Below are 19310 nucleotides of genomic sequence, written 5' to 3'. Positions count from 1 at the left end.
AGAATAACATTACAACATATAACGTTAATGCTCCTCCCAGACAAGAGTGGACCTGATGAAATAGGGACAAATGTTTTACAACATTAACGTCAATGTTCATGAATATATGATGTAACGTTGCGATGTTTCATGATAAACACATCAGGTAATGATTAATCATGTGTTCAACCATGAACACGAGTTTATTCATACATACCGGCATAATCCCGCCGGAATCGAAAAGTATCCTCAAAATATCATATTTACTTGTTTTAATCATTTTCACGTGAAAATATCTTGTGTTGGTACCAACTATTTGGTTCGTTTTCAGATATTTCCCATGGCTTTTTCCTCCTTAGGGTAAATTAGAAGAAATGGTAAATATTTTCGTCTAGGACATCAACTTCGGAAGTGGGGTTTTGAGCTTTGGTTAGGGATCATATATCGTCTGTCGTGACTGCCGGTGGAAATTATCAGAATCGCTTAAAGACATCAAAAACCTATCAAAACATTCGTCCTTTCTCTGATACAGTAATTACACCTATTTTTTTTAATAACGTGGTGTAACAAGAGTTTGTATCAATTTTTGTTCATTTCTACAAAGCGGATGAGAATCGTCGGTTTTCGCACAGGTGACCCCCCCCCCCTTGGGACCGATCCGGTCCTGCTAGCAGACACATTGTAAACAACAACACCAAGAGACGGTGATGCTCTTTAAATATCCATTGTATTACCAATGGCAGCTTTGTTCGGACTGAAGAGTATGACATATTGGGGAAATCTCACAAGCCTAACGTGGAGATGTCAGAAGTTAGCAGTTACTGTATTTGATCAACAAAAGGCACTGAAGTGAGTTTTGTTCATCAAGGGTGATTATGTGTTTCGTATTGAGTACGGGAACAAGATCTGTAATTTTTAGCTTGGAGGCAACGGGTAAGTGAGGTTAAAGACATCAAGGGTCGAAGTGATAGTAATTCATTAGTTCATCCTCGTATCGAAACTAGACCGGGACATTTAATGATTTTACAACATGGGCTATAGTGCTAACGGTGCCACAGAGGAGAGTCGCCCCAAAGGACATTGTGTGAAGGAAGCAGTCCAGACTGATGTTCACCTTAACCTTTAAACACACCATCAACTTCACTAAAGCACTCCTCAGTGCAGAAGTGCTACTCCTAAGCATGATGCCTCTTTGGTAAGGTTTCGCATGAGTCTGAAGATTAGGTTTGGGTGGACATTGGCTTCGATTGCAGTTTTTAAAAATTCTACTGTGGGAGTGACTGTCCTGTGAAATCACTAGGGTGCCTTTTAACACTTTGGCCCTGTACTTGGAGCATTTGATGTTATTACTGTGGACTTATAGGAAAATATATATACCTGTGCTGTCTTGGGTAACATTAAAAAGAAGGGAAATAAAGTGTAAAGAAATATTACTACTGACTTACCTTTATTATTATTTTTTATCATTGTTATCATAATTAATACTCAGTTGATTTAATTTTTTCCAGACCACTAGTATGTACAACACAGAAACGACAAATGTCAAGGGTGAAGAGGAGACATACGAGACCACCATTTTGGCTACCCAAGACTACAAGGACGGTCTGTCATAGAATTTATTTCTCTGTTAAAAATGTAAAGAATAGGAAGAGAATAAGGGGATGTATTACTGGCATTCTTGTAAAGGATGAACAAAAGTAATTTCGTGTCATTGATTTAAAATTATTTAGTTTTCTTTGTTATACTGTTGTGCATTTTATTGATATTACTGTAATTGGTTGCCTTCTGGTTAGGGTGCTGACCCGTTATTTAATAAAGTATCCATTCTCTTGAAGTTCCTGGATTTTTTTTTCTAGTAAGCGTCAAGAAATCAAACTAACTACTTGTAAGACCCTTAAATGTTGAATGATTTTAATCAAACTTGCTCATAGTACTCAGTTTGTGACAAGAAACAAGAGCAACTATATGTGGAATTGAAATTCATAGAACACCCAAATGTCCATTAGCCAATTTTGTTTTATTAAAAAATGTCAAAGTTCTTGTTTCTCAGGCAAGTAAGTAAACAGCTGTTCATTGTGGTGACATGTAGAGTAAGCATAGTGCCATAGATTTTTACCAGGTTTATTTGAGCCCTCTTAGCTGGACAAATGTCATTAAAATAGTGCTCACATATCTTATTTTCTGAAAACAGTTCATTTAAAGTATCAGGCAAAGTTGATTAATTATAGGTTCATCTTAGATGCGGGAAAATTGTTAATTATAGGTTCATCGTAGATGCGGGAAAATTGTGGACAGTTCCAGACAAGAAGTTCATTTAGCATGGGAACAGGTGTGATTCCAAAGAGGTTATCTCTGCCATTCAGCAGATAATACTTCAGCTTTTTCAGAAACATCTGCTGACCTGCTAGATCAGAGGGTGGCATCTTGTCACCAATTAGAATATCTGGGAAAACTCAAATTAGCAGAAGTTTCCAATGATTCAGTGAACTTACAGTCCATGAGAATGGCATTATAGGTGAATATTCTGGAAAAAATAATGTTTTGAGAGATATCCCACATGAACTTTTCAAAGTTCTGGAATGATGGACCTTCAAGGAAAATGTAGAGAGCTACGACTTTAAAAGCCTTTGTGGATTTGCTGACACTGGAGAGATACATTGTACTCTGGATGGAGCTACAAATTATTTGGAGGGTCATGCAGTGGCAAGAGTTTGGGCAGAAGCTGTCTTGTTGGGTATATCAACAGGAAAGAATTTATGGTTCTCAGGCTGTTCTTTTTCTGAATAATCTAAAGCCAGTTAAGGGATCTGATTTCAAATGACAGCACCACATATGGGCAGTATTTAAAGACCAGAGGGTTATGCCATTTTTCCTCTTATGATGTTGCATCTTTATCTTTACTATCTCAAAGAAAATTTTGCTCTAGTATTTTTTTTTGTAGAGTTTGCATTGTTTGGGTAGATACCTTATCAAGATCAATGACTATGTTGTCCAAGGTGACACTGATAGTTGTTGCTTTCATTTGGATCCTGACATTTGGAATGAACCTTTCAGGTAGATTTCTTGCCATGAAGACCATTGTTTCATTAGTGACATGAATTTTTCATGCCTCAAGAAGTTAATTGATTCTGTGGGGTATCTAAGCTACTAGGAACAACTGAAAGTACTGAAGCGATACTTGCTAGAGTGCAGAAGCGATAGGTATATTGTAACTTAAAACTTTGGAAGGCTTGGTACGCAACTTGCACTTAAATACTTCCCTGTTGGAGGAACAGGTATAGATTATTATATTACCACTGACATCAAAAGGTATGGTAAGCTTAGTGAGAAACAGCAGTATAAACATCTTGTTACCAGAATTCTCATGGTCTGCAGCCACTGGAAAAACTGATGACTGTGCTGTGGAAACATTTTAAAAGGGCCCAGACAAGTATGTACAAAGTATACCAAACCAGCCAGGATGTAGTAGTTACGTAGGCTTGTGGGCCATGGTCTCCATCAGCCTGACAAAGTAGAATAACAAGGAGGGGGTAGAAGAAAGACCTTCAAAACCAGTGTAAGATATACTCAAGGTGAGGTAATGTTGAATGGAATGTGTACATTTTTATGAGGTATGGTAACAAGTTAACCCAAATCACATTAACAGCACTCCTTATAAAGAACTCTTGCTTCATGCATGCCAGTCTTAAGTTACAGGAAGAAAGAGTTTTGTGGATCAGAAATCACATTAAATAGATCCATTTTTCTTTACTGTTTTGACAGTGGAAACAGTGACAATCAGTTCTATCTGGAATGAGCTCAGTACGTCATGGGTTTACTTGGATAATTTATGCATAGTTTTATTCCTTTACTTATCAGCCATACCCTGAAGACATCACCCCTGAAAATGAAGCATTTCTGAGTGAAGTTATAACAAAGCAATATTCCTCACCACTAAAATCTGAACCGTGGGAAAGAGGTTTGTGGAATGAAAAATCTACAAGATGTGGAGTTATTGCACGAAAACTTGGTATTTACCCCTTGTGGACCAAAGATGGAAGAAGACTTTTGACAACATTACTACAAGTAAGTTGATTTATACTTGAGTGTTATAGAACCATATACTAACTATGAATCAATTTTTAGGTATGTGCAAAGAGTACTTGAGCAGCTGGAGTATAGTAATCATTTAGGCACATAATGTGACTACAAATCATCAGGGTGATTAGTGAATTATCATGTGGTTTGATCCCAGATAGGGCTGTGGGAGATAGAACTGAGCCCTCAAATCTTATGAGGTATATGTAAACTGAGATAACCAAGAAAATTGGAATATTACATCTGCTTCATGTTGAGGTACACCATTTTGGGAGATGACAATGAAAGTCATGATCAGTGTGATGTGAAGTGGAGGGATCTTTGTGAATAATTTGGAAGTAGCAGATTGAGTTTCAGAGGTGTACTAGAGAAAATGGCAGGAGGTCAGAGGAAGGTTGAAGAGAGTAAAAGACATCAAGCTTTTGGGAGGATGAGAAAATGTTTTGGAAGGAGGTGAATAATATGAGGAGAACAAAAGAACAAATAGGGGCATCAATGAATGAAGCAGATTGGGAAGTTGTAGCATGTGAAAATGAAGTAAAGAGGAGATGGAGTGAGTATTTTGAAGGACTTGAATGTATCAGATGATAGGGTGGCCTGCTTAGGATGTTTGGGATGAGAAGTATGTGAAGTGATAGAAGCATGGAAACTGTTGTGGTGAAAAGAGGAGAGTTGGTGGAAGTGTGGCAAAGAGGCTGTAGTGGATGTGATTTCAGATGAATATCTTAAAAAGGTGACAGTACTATGGAGTAGTTAATCAGAGTTTTCTATCTATGTCTATATCTCTGATGCCTGTTCCAACTGGAACTTCCTCAAATGGTTGGCCAAGGCAATAGAGTCTCCATAAATAGAGAACTCCAGTGCTGCTTCTTAGCCTTTAATGCCTCACTCTTAAGAGGCCAGTTTTTGCAGAGGCTCCCTCCTAATGTTTCTACTGGCTACTTTTACCTAATGTTCCTACCTACTACTTCTGCTTAATGCTCCTGCGTAAATGTTCCTACCTACTACTTCTATCTACTGCTCCTACCATTTTGTCAAAAGGCAGGGCTAGTGCATAGTACTGTCCACAGGAAAATCTAGTTACAAAGAATGAGCTGTGTGAGACAGTGTTCTTAAGTGTTACGTATGAGAAGAAGAGATTGTATGGTTCGGGACAGAATACCCATGTGTGGATGAGGCACAAAGAAAAGACAGCTACCTGGGTCAGAGGAGTGAAATTTGACTACCACTGAAGTGCTGGCTCACTATGCAGCCATCACTAACCCTCCCTATACCCAGGTGGGTAGGTCTGGTAACATGACTCCCTGGTTGTTGGCTGCCTACCAACTACTGCGTACTAATCAGGGTTTCAATGTGCATTATGTATGGCTCATTGTAAAATGCCTGAGGATTACTAGAATGCCTTTCTAGTGCCATAATATGAAGGCAAGGGGGACAAAAATGAATATCCTAACTACATATGTATAGGAGTATATAAACATGTTGATACAGACAGAAATTTTTGACACATATCTAACAGCACTTTCTCAATTGATAATATTTTATTAACTCACCTGTGGGTTTTGGGATATGCTAAAAATCTATCCTGTTTTATTAGCTGTGGTGAAATTTTCAGGTATCCGACAACCATGTGATAAAGTACATACCACCAGAAGAATTGACTGAGAATGATATGAAGAAGAAAAAAAGGTATAGAGAAGTCGGTGCTTTAATAGTTGGAGCAGATTCAATGGATCCTAGAATGGTAAGTTGTTATATTTTTATTTCATATTCCTAATAATATATTTTTACTAGTTTTGTTTCTTATACCTTTATGTTTACAGTAATAATAAAGAGTACTTGCCTTATTGTCTTGTTTCCAGACAGCAAATTATATTTCAATATCCCAGGGATTATGAAGGCAACTAAATGGGGTGCAAGTCAGGGTTGGAAACCCTCTCTCCTTTATTATTACTTTCCAAAAGAAGGACCAGAGGAGGAAGTAACGCAAGAACTTTTCCTCTTTAGCTCAGTCATCTGTTCCTGATGCTACCTTACAAAGATGGAAAATGATGAAAAGGCATGAAAGAAACGAGAAAGAAAAGCATGGATTCACCATGTTCTGTCCACAGAAGGTTGGGCAGTAATACATTTTGTAATTGTTTTTAATGCAGTTTGCTAAAGTACCCATAGAAAATTATTTGACTACGCAACAACACATTAATGTGGTACCAGCTGGAAAAAACCAGTTCATGGGGGAGATTTCTCATCCTACTTATCTTACAAAATTATGAATAAATTGTGAAGAAACATACATTACAGTATAGATGCATCATTAATCTAAGTATTCAAAAAAGTTAAGCACACAATATTGTACTTCACTATAATGTGTGTGTGTTATCCAACACAATGACATGTGAGAAATAGGGATGTGTTCCTGAATCTAGGTCCACCCACTCTTGGAAATATTTTTATCACTTGTTTATGACATTTATAAAAGGCAAATTATAAACACTGCACAGTGTACAATAATTATACAAAATATGAAAATTAAATATAAAAGTGTGCTAAATGAAAACAGTACAAAAGTTGATGAGAGTATTTAAACAGTGTATGTGGCGGTGGAATTCTAGTTGGAGTGTGGAGAGAATTATATGTAATATATCCAAGAAATCACTTGAGTTCCTCAAGATCATCCAGGAATTTTGCCAAAAGGAGAATTAGAGTTGCTGGATTTGGTGGATTTTCCACTGATCTGACAGGACAGAGTAACCTGAGTGAGTGGCAGCCTCACTTCCTTCCCAGCACTTCCACCTTCCAACCAACTTTCTTATTCATGAGATTGTCTATCTACTTTTTGTATCGTAAGTAAGTGGACTGAATTTTTATCTGAAACACAATGCTACAAAAGTTCATTCTTCATGCAATAGAGATGTTTCCAGAAAGAATGAATTGTTGTATTTCTTTTTGATGTATTTAAGCTGAAAAGAAATATTTATTTGTACTTTATATCACTATACATTGCTCAAAATGTGGTAAAATTGATGATAGTGTGAGACTATGATGATAAGTGTTAACAAATGGCATAATAGAGATCTGCATCTTGAACTGTTTAAATATCCTATTTCATCTTGCTTTGTTTATATAGCAAAAAAAATATATGTCCAACATATTAATATACAAGGCTTAGAAATGTAATAGAGTCATCATACATGACAGTTAGAGAGTGGGTATATGCAAATGAGCTCTTTCTCTGTCTGTTCCTGGTACTACATTGTTAACACAGGAAATGGTGAATAAATATGGACAAGTTATGGAAGCACAGGGAAACACCAACTTTCTGTATTCAGGTTCAGGGGACAGTGGCATAGGGATAAGGACGAATCTCTTAGGAAGAGATATGACCAAATTATGTCCATCAGACTTCTCAGCTGGGTTTTGGATAAGGCCCCGGTAGTCTATATTCTTGCTCAAATAGATTAATTCTCATGCAATAATAGGACACAGAATGTTCGTCATCTTGTATCATCTTTACAGGTCACAAAGGAGTACTTCAGCATATTCTCTACAACGGGAATTCTTCCAAAGAAGAAACTAAATAAATTCCTTGTCACTCCAAATGCAAAATTAGCCCCTGGCACTCCACTTTATGCTTCTCACTTCCAGCCAGGAAAATATGTTGATGTTGCTGGTGTCACGTAAGATTTTTATATTTTCATGATCATATATCAGTATGTCATATGCATGTAATGTGTAGATAAATGTAATATGAATGTTTTTGTGTTTGTATATGATATAACTGGATTCTGCCTGCCTTCATCCATTCCTGGTGCTACCCTGCCCCACAGGAAACAGCATTGCTATCCCCTGCTTCAACGAGGCAGTGCCAGGAAAAGAGACAAAAAAGGCCACATTTGTTCACTCTCAGTTTCTAGCTATCATGTGTAATGCACTGAAACCACAGCTTTCTGTCCACATCCAGGCTCCACTGGCCTTTCCATGGTTTACACCATACTTTACACATACTTTGGTTCAGTTCATTGACAGCATGTTGACCCCAGTATACCAGATCATTCCAATTCACTTGATTCCTTGCATGCCTCTCACTGCAAAGTCCACTCCCAGATATCTAAAACACTTCACTTCCAATATTTCTCCATTCAGACTTACATCCCAACTAACTTGTCTCTCAACCCTGCTGAACCTAATAACCTTGCTCTTAATTACATTTACTCTCAACTTTTTTCACACTTTCCCAAACTCAGTCACCAACTTCTGCAGTTTCTCACTTGAATCAGCCACCAGTGCTGTCATCTGTTTCTGATGGTACCGTGTTTATGTGGGCAATGGAGTGCACATAGGAAAAAATTAAATAGATTAAAAGCCTATAGACCTGGTATATCTTATATTTGACAGGATTGATCGAGGTTTTCAAGGAGTAATGAAAAGATGGGGCTTTAAGGGAATGCCAGCTTCTCATGGAGTGACAAAGAGCCACAGACGAGGAGGGAATATTGGAAGTGGTGGTGAGAAGGCTAGAGTTCTGCCAGGTCAGAAGATGCCAGGCCACATGGGCAGAGAGAGGAGAGTACTAAGAGGATTGAAGGTATTATTTTTGATTTGTAGTGTTCTTATATAGTATATATATTTTGTTTTTCAGTCTTTCTGTGTACTTGTGTTTATATGCCACTGTTTATATCCGTTTTCACTGCAGGAATTACCTACAGAGGTTTGCCAAAACTATTTGCTTAGACCACCGTCACACTTTTCATCATGTGAAATGTAAGAAAATGCTCAAAAACTAACTAAAAATCATCATGAAAGTTAAAGGAGTAGGCAGTTGCATTATGCAGTAGGAATAATGACAGAAAATATGGTAACAGAGGGAAATATAGCAGAATGGTGTTGTATAGTAGAAAAAGAGAAAAAAAGGTAGAAAGAATATGGTACAGTAAAAGAAACAGAAATGCTAGCATTTAATGGAGTAAAAGAGAAAGAAATAATAGTGTTTAAAGTTGAATGTAGAAGAAAAATCAAAATAGGACCTTTCAACTTATATGCGGCTCTTGAGATTTCATTTTCAGGCACCATCACGCATTGTCATTTTAAGATTCTCACTGAAAAGATGATATGGCCTTTTGCTTTTAAAATGATTTTCAAAACTTTGTGATAACATGACATACAGTTTATTGATACCAATTATTGCACACAATTATATTTGCTCTACGAATCAGTGTTATCTTTTCCACCATGTTAGTAAAGTAGGAGCCAAATGAGGCTAAGGTGCAGTCCAGTGAGCTTGACCCCACCCAGATTTTTTTATTTCTAACAGTATTTTGCTGTGCGCATTTAACTAGAGTATGGTACTTAAACGTAAAAACTCCTCTAATTGGTAGTGGAAGAATGAAATCGTGTAAGGTCATGACAGTATAGTTCCTAAGAAAATTGGAATTTTAGGCAATTTACATGACAGTACTAATGGTACCTTGTAAACAAGTAGTCTATACACGTGATTTGTGCCTGTGAGGATAAGATTTGTACGAGTGTAAAGGATTCCACACCTAGAATCACAAAGAAATCTCATGCCTAGATTTACTAAAATGGAAGAGATGGAGATGCTAATAAAATTATTGTTATTGAGAAAGGGAAGTGTAGTGGTAAGTGTTTCTGATTGTGACGCATTCATCGCCCGCCTAGGGTCAGGTGCATAGGTTCGAATCCTAGTTGCAGCAGTCAGTCCACAGTCAACCCAGCTGTTCATCCACCCCTTTCTTTGAAAATGTAAAACTGGAGAGGAGGATTTCCAGCTCCCTCTCCCACCCCTTTTAGTTGCCTTCAGTAACATGCTGGGAATACATGGGAAGTATTCCTTGCATGTTGTAGAAGGCAACTAAAAGGGGAGGGAGTGGATGGCTGGAAATCCTCCCCTTCCGTTTTTTTTCTTCTTTTTCCCAAATGAAGGAACAGAGAAAGGAGCCAAGTGAGGATATTCCCTCAAAGTCTCAGTCCCTTGAAGGAACCTTGCTTGATGTGGGAAATGGTGAATATGCATGGAAAAAAAAATATATATATATATATATATATATATATATTTTTTTTTTTTTTCAAACTATTCGCCATTTCCCGCGTTAGCGAGGTAGCGTTAAGAACAGAGAACTGGGTCACTGAGGGAATATCCTCACCTGGCCCCCTTCTCTGTTCCTTCCCTTGGAAAATTAAAAAAAATTGAGAGGGGAGGATTTCCAGCCCCCCGCTCCCTCCCCTTTCAGTCGCCTTCTACGACACGCAGGGAATACGTGGGAAGTATTCTCTCTCCCCCATCCCCAGGGAGAGGCAATATATATATATATATATATATATATATATATATATATATATATATATATACATATAGTGAATGTGAATGAATGAGGCCTTTTCTTCATCTGTTCCTGTTGCATCCTAACTAACATGGGAAATGGTGAACATGAAGTGATTGTTTCCCAGTGAATGTAGGTCTGTGGCAGGAGTGTGTGATGTCCCCACGGTTATTTAATTTGTTTATGGATGGGGTGGTAAGGGAGATAAATGCAAGAGTTTTGGAGAGAGGGGTGAGCATGCAGTCTGTTAGGGATAAGAGGGCATGGGAAGTGAGTCAGTTGTTGTTCGCTGATGATACAGCTCTAGTGGCTGATTCGAGTGAGAAACTGCAGAAGTTGGTGAGTGAGTTTGGAAAAGTGTGTGAATGGAGAAAGTTGAGAGTAAATGTGAATGAGAGCAAGGTGTTCAGTAGGGTTGAGGGCCAGGTTAATTTGGATGTGGGTTTGAATGGAGAAAAATTGGAGGAAGTGAAGTGTTTTAGATATCTGGGAGTGGACTTAGCAGCGAATGGAACCATGGAAGTGGAAGCGAGTCACAGGGCAGGGGAGGGAGCGAAGGTTCTAGGAAAGATGGAGAATGTGTGGAAGGAGAGAACTTTGTCTCAGAGAGCAAAAATGGGTGTATTTGAAAGAATATTAGTTCTAACAATGTTATATGATTGCGAGGCATGGGCTATAGATTGGGGTGAGGGGGCAAATTCCAGGTTTTATTGAGGAATGTGTGAAAAGTCACTGTCTGTGAGGGCCGAGACAAGTAAGTTTGATAGTACAGGAATCCCACTGGTGCTACATGAGAGGTTAATAAGTGGAAGAGCTGCTTCAGTCTCATCACCAAGAGAAGCAATGAAGAGCTTCAAGAGTTGATAACATTTAGTGTGTGCATCAGTGACAATGATTAGGAGGACAAATCTGTTAATCCTGTTTTCAACAAAGGCATTGTCAGACTTCCTCAGTAAGGCAGACACACTGACTGAGACACTAACAAAAATGGAGAGGTCTCAAACCTAAGAAAGTACTTAAGATCTGTTATCACCTTACAGGGATTTCTTGAAAGACTTACTATGAAAGGCTGCACATAAAAAAAATCACTTCCTCTTTCAAACCTGTGTTTGTGTCTTGTCATCAAGCATCCAATCCTCTCTCCTCACGCATCCACTACTACTGAGATTGAGGCTAGAAATCACCTCTGCCAATTCCATCCACTCATGATCTCATGCATCTACTACAATGATGATAGAGTTGAAAGATCCCTCTGCATTAAACCCTCCAATCTTGTCATTATCATTATGAGTACATAATCATCAGTCCATGGCAAGTACATTAAAATACGTATATTATTATACGAGTAAACTAGTACATTATCCAGATTTATGTGGTATGTATTTAAAGTTATTCAATTATGTTTTTACTATGAAAAAACTAAATGTTTTTGGCATTTTACATTAAGTGGCTATTCTCCTTCACCCCTTAATATCTCAAGAGTTAAGTTTATGCAGTGTGGTGTTGCCCAGTGCTATTTCTAGGAATGCAACCCCTGTGTTAGACAAGAAATAGTGTACTTCCTGAAATAATACACCTTATCCTGAGAAAATTATTCTTAATCCATATCTTATTCTTTAATACCTTTGCAGGTTTGGCGTATCAACACAGTCCACAATGTCCTCTGGGTTCAAGGTCCAGCAATCCCAGGGCCAACAGGTGCATATGTGTGCATTTATGATTCAATTCTACCACATCGTAAACATACTGCAGAAAGCCATCCTCCGTTCCCAACATTCTTTCAAGATGAACAAGAAACAGATGAAGAGTTGTATGACAAAAATTTGCATATATTTTCTCAGCCTTCTATTTCTTTTGTTGAAAATTAAAAACTAATTAAGTGACTTGATCAACATGAAGAGGCTGCCTAAGAAGAAAGTTATCTATATATGAATTTATGTATAAATTTTCATATCTCAGTCAATGCTTCATTGAATAATTTAGTGAAATTAAAGGATCATATACATACACTATGTTTTGTTATTTGCCTCTGGAAAATCCTCAAATTTTTACCAAATTTTGAGTGCATGCAATGGCATGTGTTGGGATTCCCTGTTCATATGGTGGAACTTGTACTCTCACAGGGCACCATCTCATAATGACTATTGAACTACCTCAAAATTATTTCCCTACTTCACTTACTTCACTTACCTGTTTCGATTTCTTTTACATTGCTTTAAAGAATTTTTGTCATCTTTGCTTGACTTTTCTCACTATGTTTCCTGCTATGCCATTAGGTTAATTATGACCATATCTCAAAGAACTATTTCGTATTGACTTTGTCATATCGTTAAAAACAAAAATATCGACTATTATTCCTGACTTCTCACTTATTCATGTCTCATCTGTACATCGGATAAAACTTTTCCAACCTCCTGTTGAACCTACTCCAGCAAATGTTTGTGCTTCTTAGAGAGATGAACAACAGGAGCCACATAACATAATTTGGGTTCATGCTGAAAATAATATTTTGAACATTTCCTTATTAAACTACCTGAGGCAAGTTTGACCTAAGTACTAATTAATAACACCTGATCCACACATCCTCTACCACTTCAGAAACCACACTGCTCCTCCCCAATCTGATGCTCTGCACATGCCTTCACTCTCTCAGTCAACACCCTCTGATACAATTTTCCAGGAATATTCATCAAACTTATACCTCTGTAATTTGAATATTCATCTTTATCCCCTTCACCTTTGTACACAGGCACTGTACATGCATTCTGCCAATCCTCAAGCACTACACCATGATCCATACATACATTGAATATCCTTACCAACCAATCAGCAAGAGTCACCACCTTTCATTTTATCAAGGGTGTACAAGTAGGAAGAGAGGAGAGTGATTGGTTCCCAGTGAAGGTTGGTCTTGTGGCAGGGGTGTGTCATGTCCTCAATGTTGTTTAATTTGTTAATGGATGGGGTGGTTACGGAGTTAAATGCAAAAGTTTTGGAAAGAGGGGTGAATATGCAGTCTGTTGGGAATGAAAGGTTTTAAGGAGTGAGTCAGTTGTTTGCTGATGATACAGCACTGGTGGCTGATTCAAGTGAGAAACTGCAGAAGCTGGTGACTGAGTTTGGAAGTGTGTTAAAGGAAAAGTTTGAGATAAATATAAGATCAAGGTTATTAGATTCAACTTTTATTTGGGCTGCGAGTCTGAGTGGAGAAAAATTAGCAGCAAATGGAACCAAGGAAGTGGAAGAAAGTCATAGGGTGCGGGAGGGGGCGAAGGTTCTGAGAGTGATGAAGAATGTGTGGAGAGAATGTTATCTCCGAGAGCAAAAATGGGTATGTTTGAAGGAACTGTAGTTCCAACAATATTATATAGTTGCAAGGCTTGGGTTGTACAGAGGAAGGTGGATCTATTGGAAATGAAATATTTGAAGACAATATGAGGAGTGAGGAGGTTTGATCGAGTAAGTAATGAAAGGGTGAGACGTGTGGTAATAAAAAGTGTGTGGTTCAGAGAGAAGAGGGTGTGTTGAAATGGTTTGGACACATGGAGAATGAGTGAGGAAAGGTTGACAAAGAGGATATATCTCTCAGAGGTGAATGAACAAAAAGAGAGACCAAATTGGAGATTGAAGGATGGAGTGATACAGATTTTGAGCAATCAGGGCCTGAACATGCAGGAGGGTGAGAGGCGTGCTAGGAATAGAGTGAATTGGAACGATGTGGTATACTGGGGTCAACGTGCTGTCAATGGACTGAAACAGGGCACGTGAAATGTCTGGGATAAACCATGGAAAGGTCTGTGGGGCCTAGATGTGGATAGGAAGCTGTGATTTCACTACATTACACACGACAGCCAGAGACTGAGAGTGAACGAATGTGGCCTTTTTGTAACAAGTATGAATCATCTGTAAATGTGTATCTATGTATATGTGTATGCTGGTATGCATATGTATGTATATGTACATGTGTGTATATGTGTTATATGAATGAATGTGTCTTTCTTCGTCTGTTTCCTGACACTACCTCACTGACACGGGAAATGGTGATCAGTATAATATAAAAAATTGATAAATTCTAGTATGGTGAGCTAGTGACAGACTGAGCATGTTATCCTCAATCATTCCAAGAAGATGATTCTTGTAACTGCCAGTCTCGAAAGATAATGACCATAGCTTGGCCTCATTTCACAGTGCCCCAACATCACCTCTCTTTATTTGGTTGGACTGAATTTCATAGGCCATTTAACTGCCCATTGCTGGAACCTGTCTAAATAAGTAGATTAACATTAACCAGAAATACTCATTTCTCTTGTAAGTTGTTCATTATCAGTAAACTTATTCCCATATTCTTTTTATTACCACCATTCTCTCTTACTGTCTTATCACTTTCTCAATTGAACCTCCCCTCACTTCACATAGTGGCTTCAAACAGCACATCAACCCTCCTCCAGTAAAGCCAATGCCTCCCATTTTGCTGCACATTTCTTCAATGCTCTCAGAACCTTCACTCCCTCATCCAACCCCCAATTCAATTCCATTTGCTACCATGTCCACTCCTAGTTATCTAAAACAAAGCACTTCCTTCAAATTTTCAACATTCATATGCATGCCCCAACTAACCTGCCCCATTACCTTGCTAAACCTAATAACCTTGCTTTTAGTTACATTCAATCTCAACTTCCTTTCTCATACTCTTCTAGTCACCATGTTCAGCAGTTTCTCATTCGAATCTGCCACCAGGGCTGTATCAGCCAACAACAACTAACTCACTTTCCAGGCTCCCTCACCCCTACATACTGCATGCTCACCCTTCTCGTCAAGACTTTTGCATTTACCTCCCTCACCACCCCATCCATAAACAAACTAAATGGCCATGCTGACATCACACTGCCCTGCTACAGACCATCTGAAACCACTCAATCTCCTCTCTCCGTTCTTGCAGAAGTGCCTTACAGTTGATAAAAACTAAGTGCTAGAAACTTTCCTCTTACACAATATATCTGAAAGACCTCCTACAAGGAATCTATATCAACTCCATTATATGATTTCTCCAGATCTATAAATGCTACATACACATTTTTAAGTATTTCTCACACACATCTTAAAAGAAAACACCTAATCCAAATACCCTCTACCACTTCTGATACCACATTGTTCCTCCCCAAGCTGATGTTCTGTACATGCTTCCACACTCAGGCAGACAGGAACACATACAAAAAAAAAAGCCTCATTTGCTCACATCCATTCTCTAGCTTGTCAAGTGTAATGCACCAAAACCACAGCCCCTTATCCATGAAAATGAGAGAGAAATTACAGGAATTGAAAATTATGATAAATGCTCATGAGCACAGATTGTCATCAGTTGAGGGGTTGTTGCAGCATCATCATGACCCTGTGGTAAATATATAGTTTGTTAGATGACACAAGTCCAATCATTGAACACCAGAACCACTTTCAGAGGGTTTCTGCAGCTTCAAGTTTGTTCCACAACCAGTATCAATGAAATGAAGGAATTCTTCAGCATGAGAAATTTCCCAAGTTTAATCCATTTATATTGATAAAACCTCATGCAGGTGGATTCCGGTAACACCCTGTTAGCAGTAACACACATATATCAGATGTTGAAGAACACAATTTAAAATTAGGGTGAGAAATGTGAAGAAATAAGTGACTTGGTGATTTTATCTGGATTATGTGAGGAGAGGGAGTCATCACCAATAAATATGCATTTAATGAAGACATTACTTAGCTAGCCATCTATATCTTTGGCACCTGTTCCTTCTGGGAACTCCCTCAAAGGGGTGGCCATGCAAATGAGTCTTCATAACTGGTGAATCTCAGTGGTGCTTCATAGCCTTAATTGCCTCACCCTTAACGATCAACTAGCAAAGGGCAACTTTAGCACAGTGTATCCAGAAGCTCTTACCTCTTGTTCCTACCAACTACAACCTAAGGTGCATACCTAATGTTCCCACCTACTACGTCTACCTAAAGCTCCCGCCAAATGCTTGTACCTACTACTTCTAACTGATGTTTCTTCCTAATGCTCCTGTCAAATGTTCCTACATACTACTTTTACCTACTGCTCTTACCAATTTGCCAAAAGGCAGACCTAATACAATGTTCACTGCAAAAATATCTAGAGTTAGGGAGAATGAGTCAAGTGTTGTCAAACATTATGGGTGACAAAAAGAAATTGTCCATATGTGGACTGAATGACAGCAGTCCACGTGTGGTGAAGCAGAAAGAAAAGACAACTCCCTGGGTCACAAGATTGGATTGGATTATAAAATTTAGGCTTATAAGCCAAGCACTGGAGCATCTAAGGCTATTCAGCACTCTTAATTCAGTTTAGAATATTCTTACAAATTCATTTTAACTAAAACACATGACCAATTCCTTTGACAGACCAAGAAGGGAAGAACAAGAAGTATAGGAGAGAAAATAGCCTTCATGTGTTTGTCTGAGAGCTCAAGCTCAATTTTTGCAGAATGGTTAAACCTACCAGGGAAAGGAAAATCCCCACTGCCATAGCTCAATCCATCACTGCTCTACACAAATCCCATCACCACATTAAGGTTCATGTAGATCAGACGGCCTGGGTCAGAAGAGAGCAACATGAAAACCACCGAAATGCTAGCTCTACGCAGCATCAACCTTCCCAATACCCAGGTAGGTGGTACCAGTAATATACCTCCATGGTCAGTGGCTGCCTACCAGCTACTATCTACCTTAACAATTGAGCACAAATTTTCTTTAAGAAATTCAGGGTAACGGAGGACAATGGCAACAAATGATAGAAAAACAACTTGCATATTTACAAAGGTAAAAAACTCCAATATCTTTCCCATACGGTCAAGGTACTCAATGCCCTCATATTTTTATGCAGTATGATTATCATTATTATTATTATTATTTTGCTTAGTCGCTGTCTCCCGCGTTAGCGAGGTAGCGCAAGGAAACAGACGAAAGAATGGCCCAACCCACCCACATGCACATGTATATACATACACGTCCACACATGCAAATATACATACCTATACATCTCAATGTACACATACATATACACACACAGACATATACATATATACACATGTACATAATTCATAGTCTGCATTTATTCATTCCCATCGCCAACCCGCCACACATGGAATAACAACCCCCTCATGTGTGCGAGGTAGTGCTAGGAAAAGACAACAAAGGCCCCATTCGTTCACACTCAGTCTCTAGCTGTCATGTAATAATGCACCGAAACCACAGCTCCCTTTCCACATCCAGGCCCCACAGAACTTTCCATGGTTTACCCCAGACGCTTCACATGCCCTGGTTCAATCCATTTACAGCACGTCGACCCCAGTATACCACATCGTTCCAATTCACTCTATTCCTTGCACACCTTTCAACCTCCTGCATGTTCAGGCCCCGATCACTTAAAATCTTTTTCACTCCATCTTTCCACCTCCAATTTGGTGTCCCACTTCTCCTCATTCCCTCCACCTCCGACACATATATCCTCTTGGTCAATCTTTCCTCACTCATTCTCTCCATGTGACCAAACCATTTCAAAACACCCTCTTCTGCTCTCTCAACCACACTCTTTTTATTTCCACACCTCTCTCCTACCCTTACATTACTTACTTGATCAAACCACCTCACACCACATATTGTCCTCAAACATCTCATTTCCAGCACATCCACCCTCCTGCGCACAACTCTATCCATAGCCCACGCCTTGCAACCATACAACATTGTTGGAACCACTATTCCTTCAAACATACCCATTTTTGCTTTCCGAGATAATGTTCTCGACTTCCAAACATTCTTCAAGGCTCCTAGAATTTTCGCCCCCTCCCCCACCCTATGATTCACTTCCGCTTCCATCGTTCCATCCGCTGCCAGATCCACTCCCAGATATCTAAAACACTTTACTTCCTCCAGTTTTTCTCCATGCAAATTTACCTCCCAATTGACTTGACCCTCAACCCTACTGTACCTAATAACCTTGCTCTTATTCACATTTACTCTCAACTTTCTTCTTTCACACACTTTACCAAACTCAGTCACCAGCTTCTGCAGTTTCTCACATGAATCAGCCACCAGCACTGAATCATCAGCGAACAACAACTGACTCACAAAACTCTTGCATTCACCTCCCTAACAACCCCATCCATAAACAAATTAAACAACCATGGAGACATCACACACCCCTGCCGCAAACCTACATTCACTGAGAACAAATCACTTTCCTCTCTTCCTACACGTACACATGCCTTACATCCTCGATAAAAACTTTTCACTGCTTCTAACAACTTGCCTCCCACACCATATATTCTTAGTACCTTCCACAGAGCATCTCTATCAACTCTATCATATGCCTTCTCCAGATCCACAAATGCTACATACAAATCCATTTGCTTTTCTAAGTATTTCTCACATACATTCTTCAAAGCAAACACCTGATCCACACATCCACTACCACTTCTGAAACCACACTGCTCTTCCCCAATCTGATGCTCTGTACATGCCTTCACCCTCTCAATCAATACCCTCCCATATAATTTACCAGGAATACGCAACAAACTTATACCTCTGTAATTTGAGCTCTCACTCTTATCCCCTTTGCCTTTGTACAATGGCACTATGCAAGCATTCCGCCAATCCTCAGGTACCTCACCATGAATCATACATACATTAAATATAACCTTACCAACCAGTCAACAATACAGTCACCCCCTTTTTTAATAAATTCCACTGCAATACCATCCAAACCTTCTGCCTTGCCGGCTTTCATCTTCCTCAAAGCTTTAACCACCTCTTCTCTGTTTACCAAATCATTTTCCCTAACCCTCTCACTTTGCACACAACCTCGGCCAAAACACCCTATATCTGCCACTCTATCATCAAACACATTCAACAAAC

The 19310-nt window shown here is 38.9% G+C and overlaps 1 protein-coding gene across 1 annotated transcript; it reads left to right on the top strand.

Annotated features, from left to right (window-relative positions):
* Positions 1-621: 621 nt before the first annotated feature.
* On the top strand, positions 622-12403 carry mRpL3 (mitochondrial ribosomal protein L3). The gene is made up of 7 exons (XM_071681084.1): positions 622-828; positions 1488-1581; positions 3838-4044; positions 5672-5800; positions 7573-7733; positions 8452-8641; positions 12026-12403. The coding sequence occupies exons 1-7, from the start codon at positions 716-718 to the stop codon at positions 12260-12262; spliced, it is 1131 nt and encodes a 376-aa protein (XP_071537185.1). The 5' UTR covers positions 622-715; the 3' UTR covers positions 12263-12403.
* Positions 12404-19310: the final 6907 nt, after the last annotated feature.

Source organism: Panulirus ornatus, chromosome 32 (assembly GCF_036320965.1).
Source record: "Panulirus ornatus isolate Po-2019 chromosome 32, ASM3632096v1, whole genome shotgun sequence".
Lineage (NCBI taxonomy): Eukaryota > Metazoa > Arthropoda > Malacostraca > Decapoda > Palinuridae > Panulirus > Panulirus ornatus.
The sequence above is the reverse complement of the archived record's forward strand: the minus strand, read 5'-3'. Positions and strand labels throughout refer to the sequence as shown.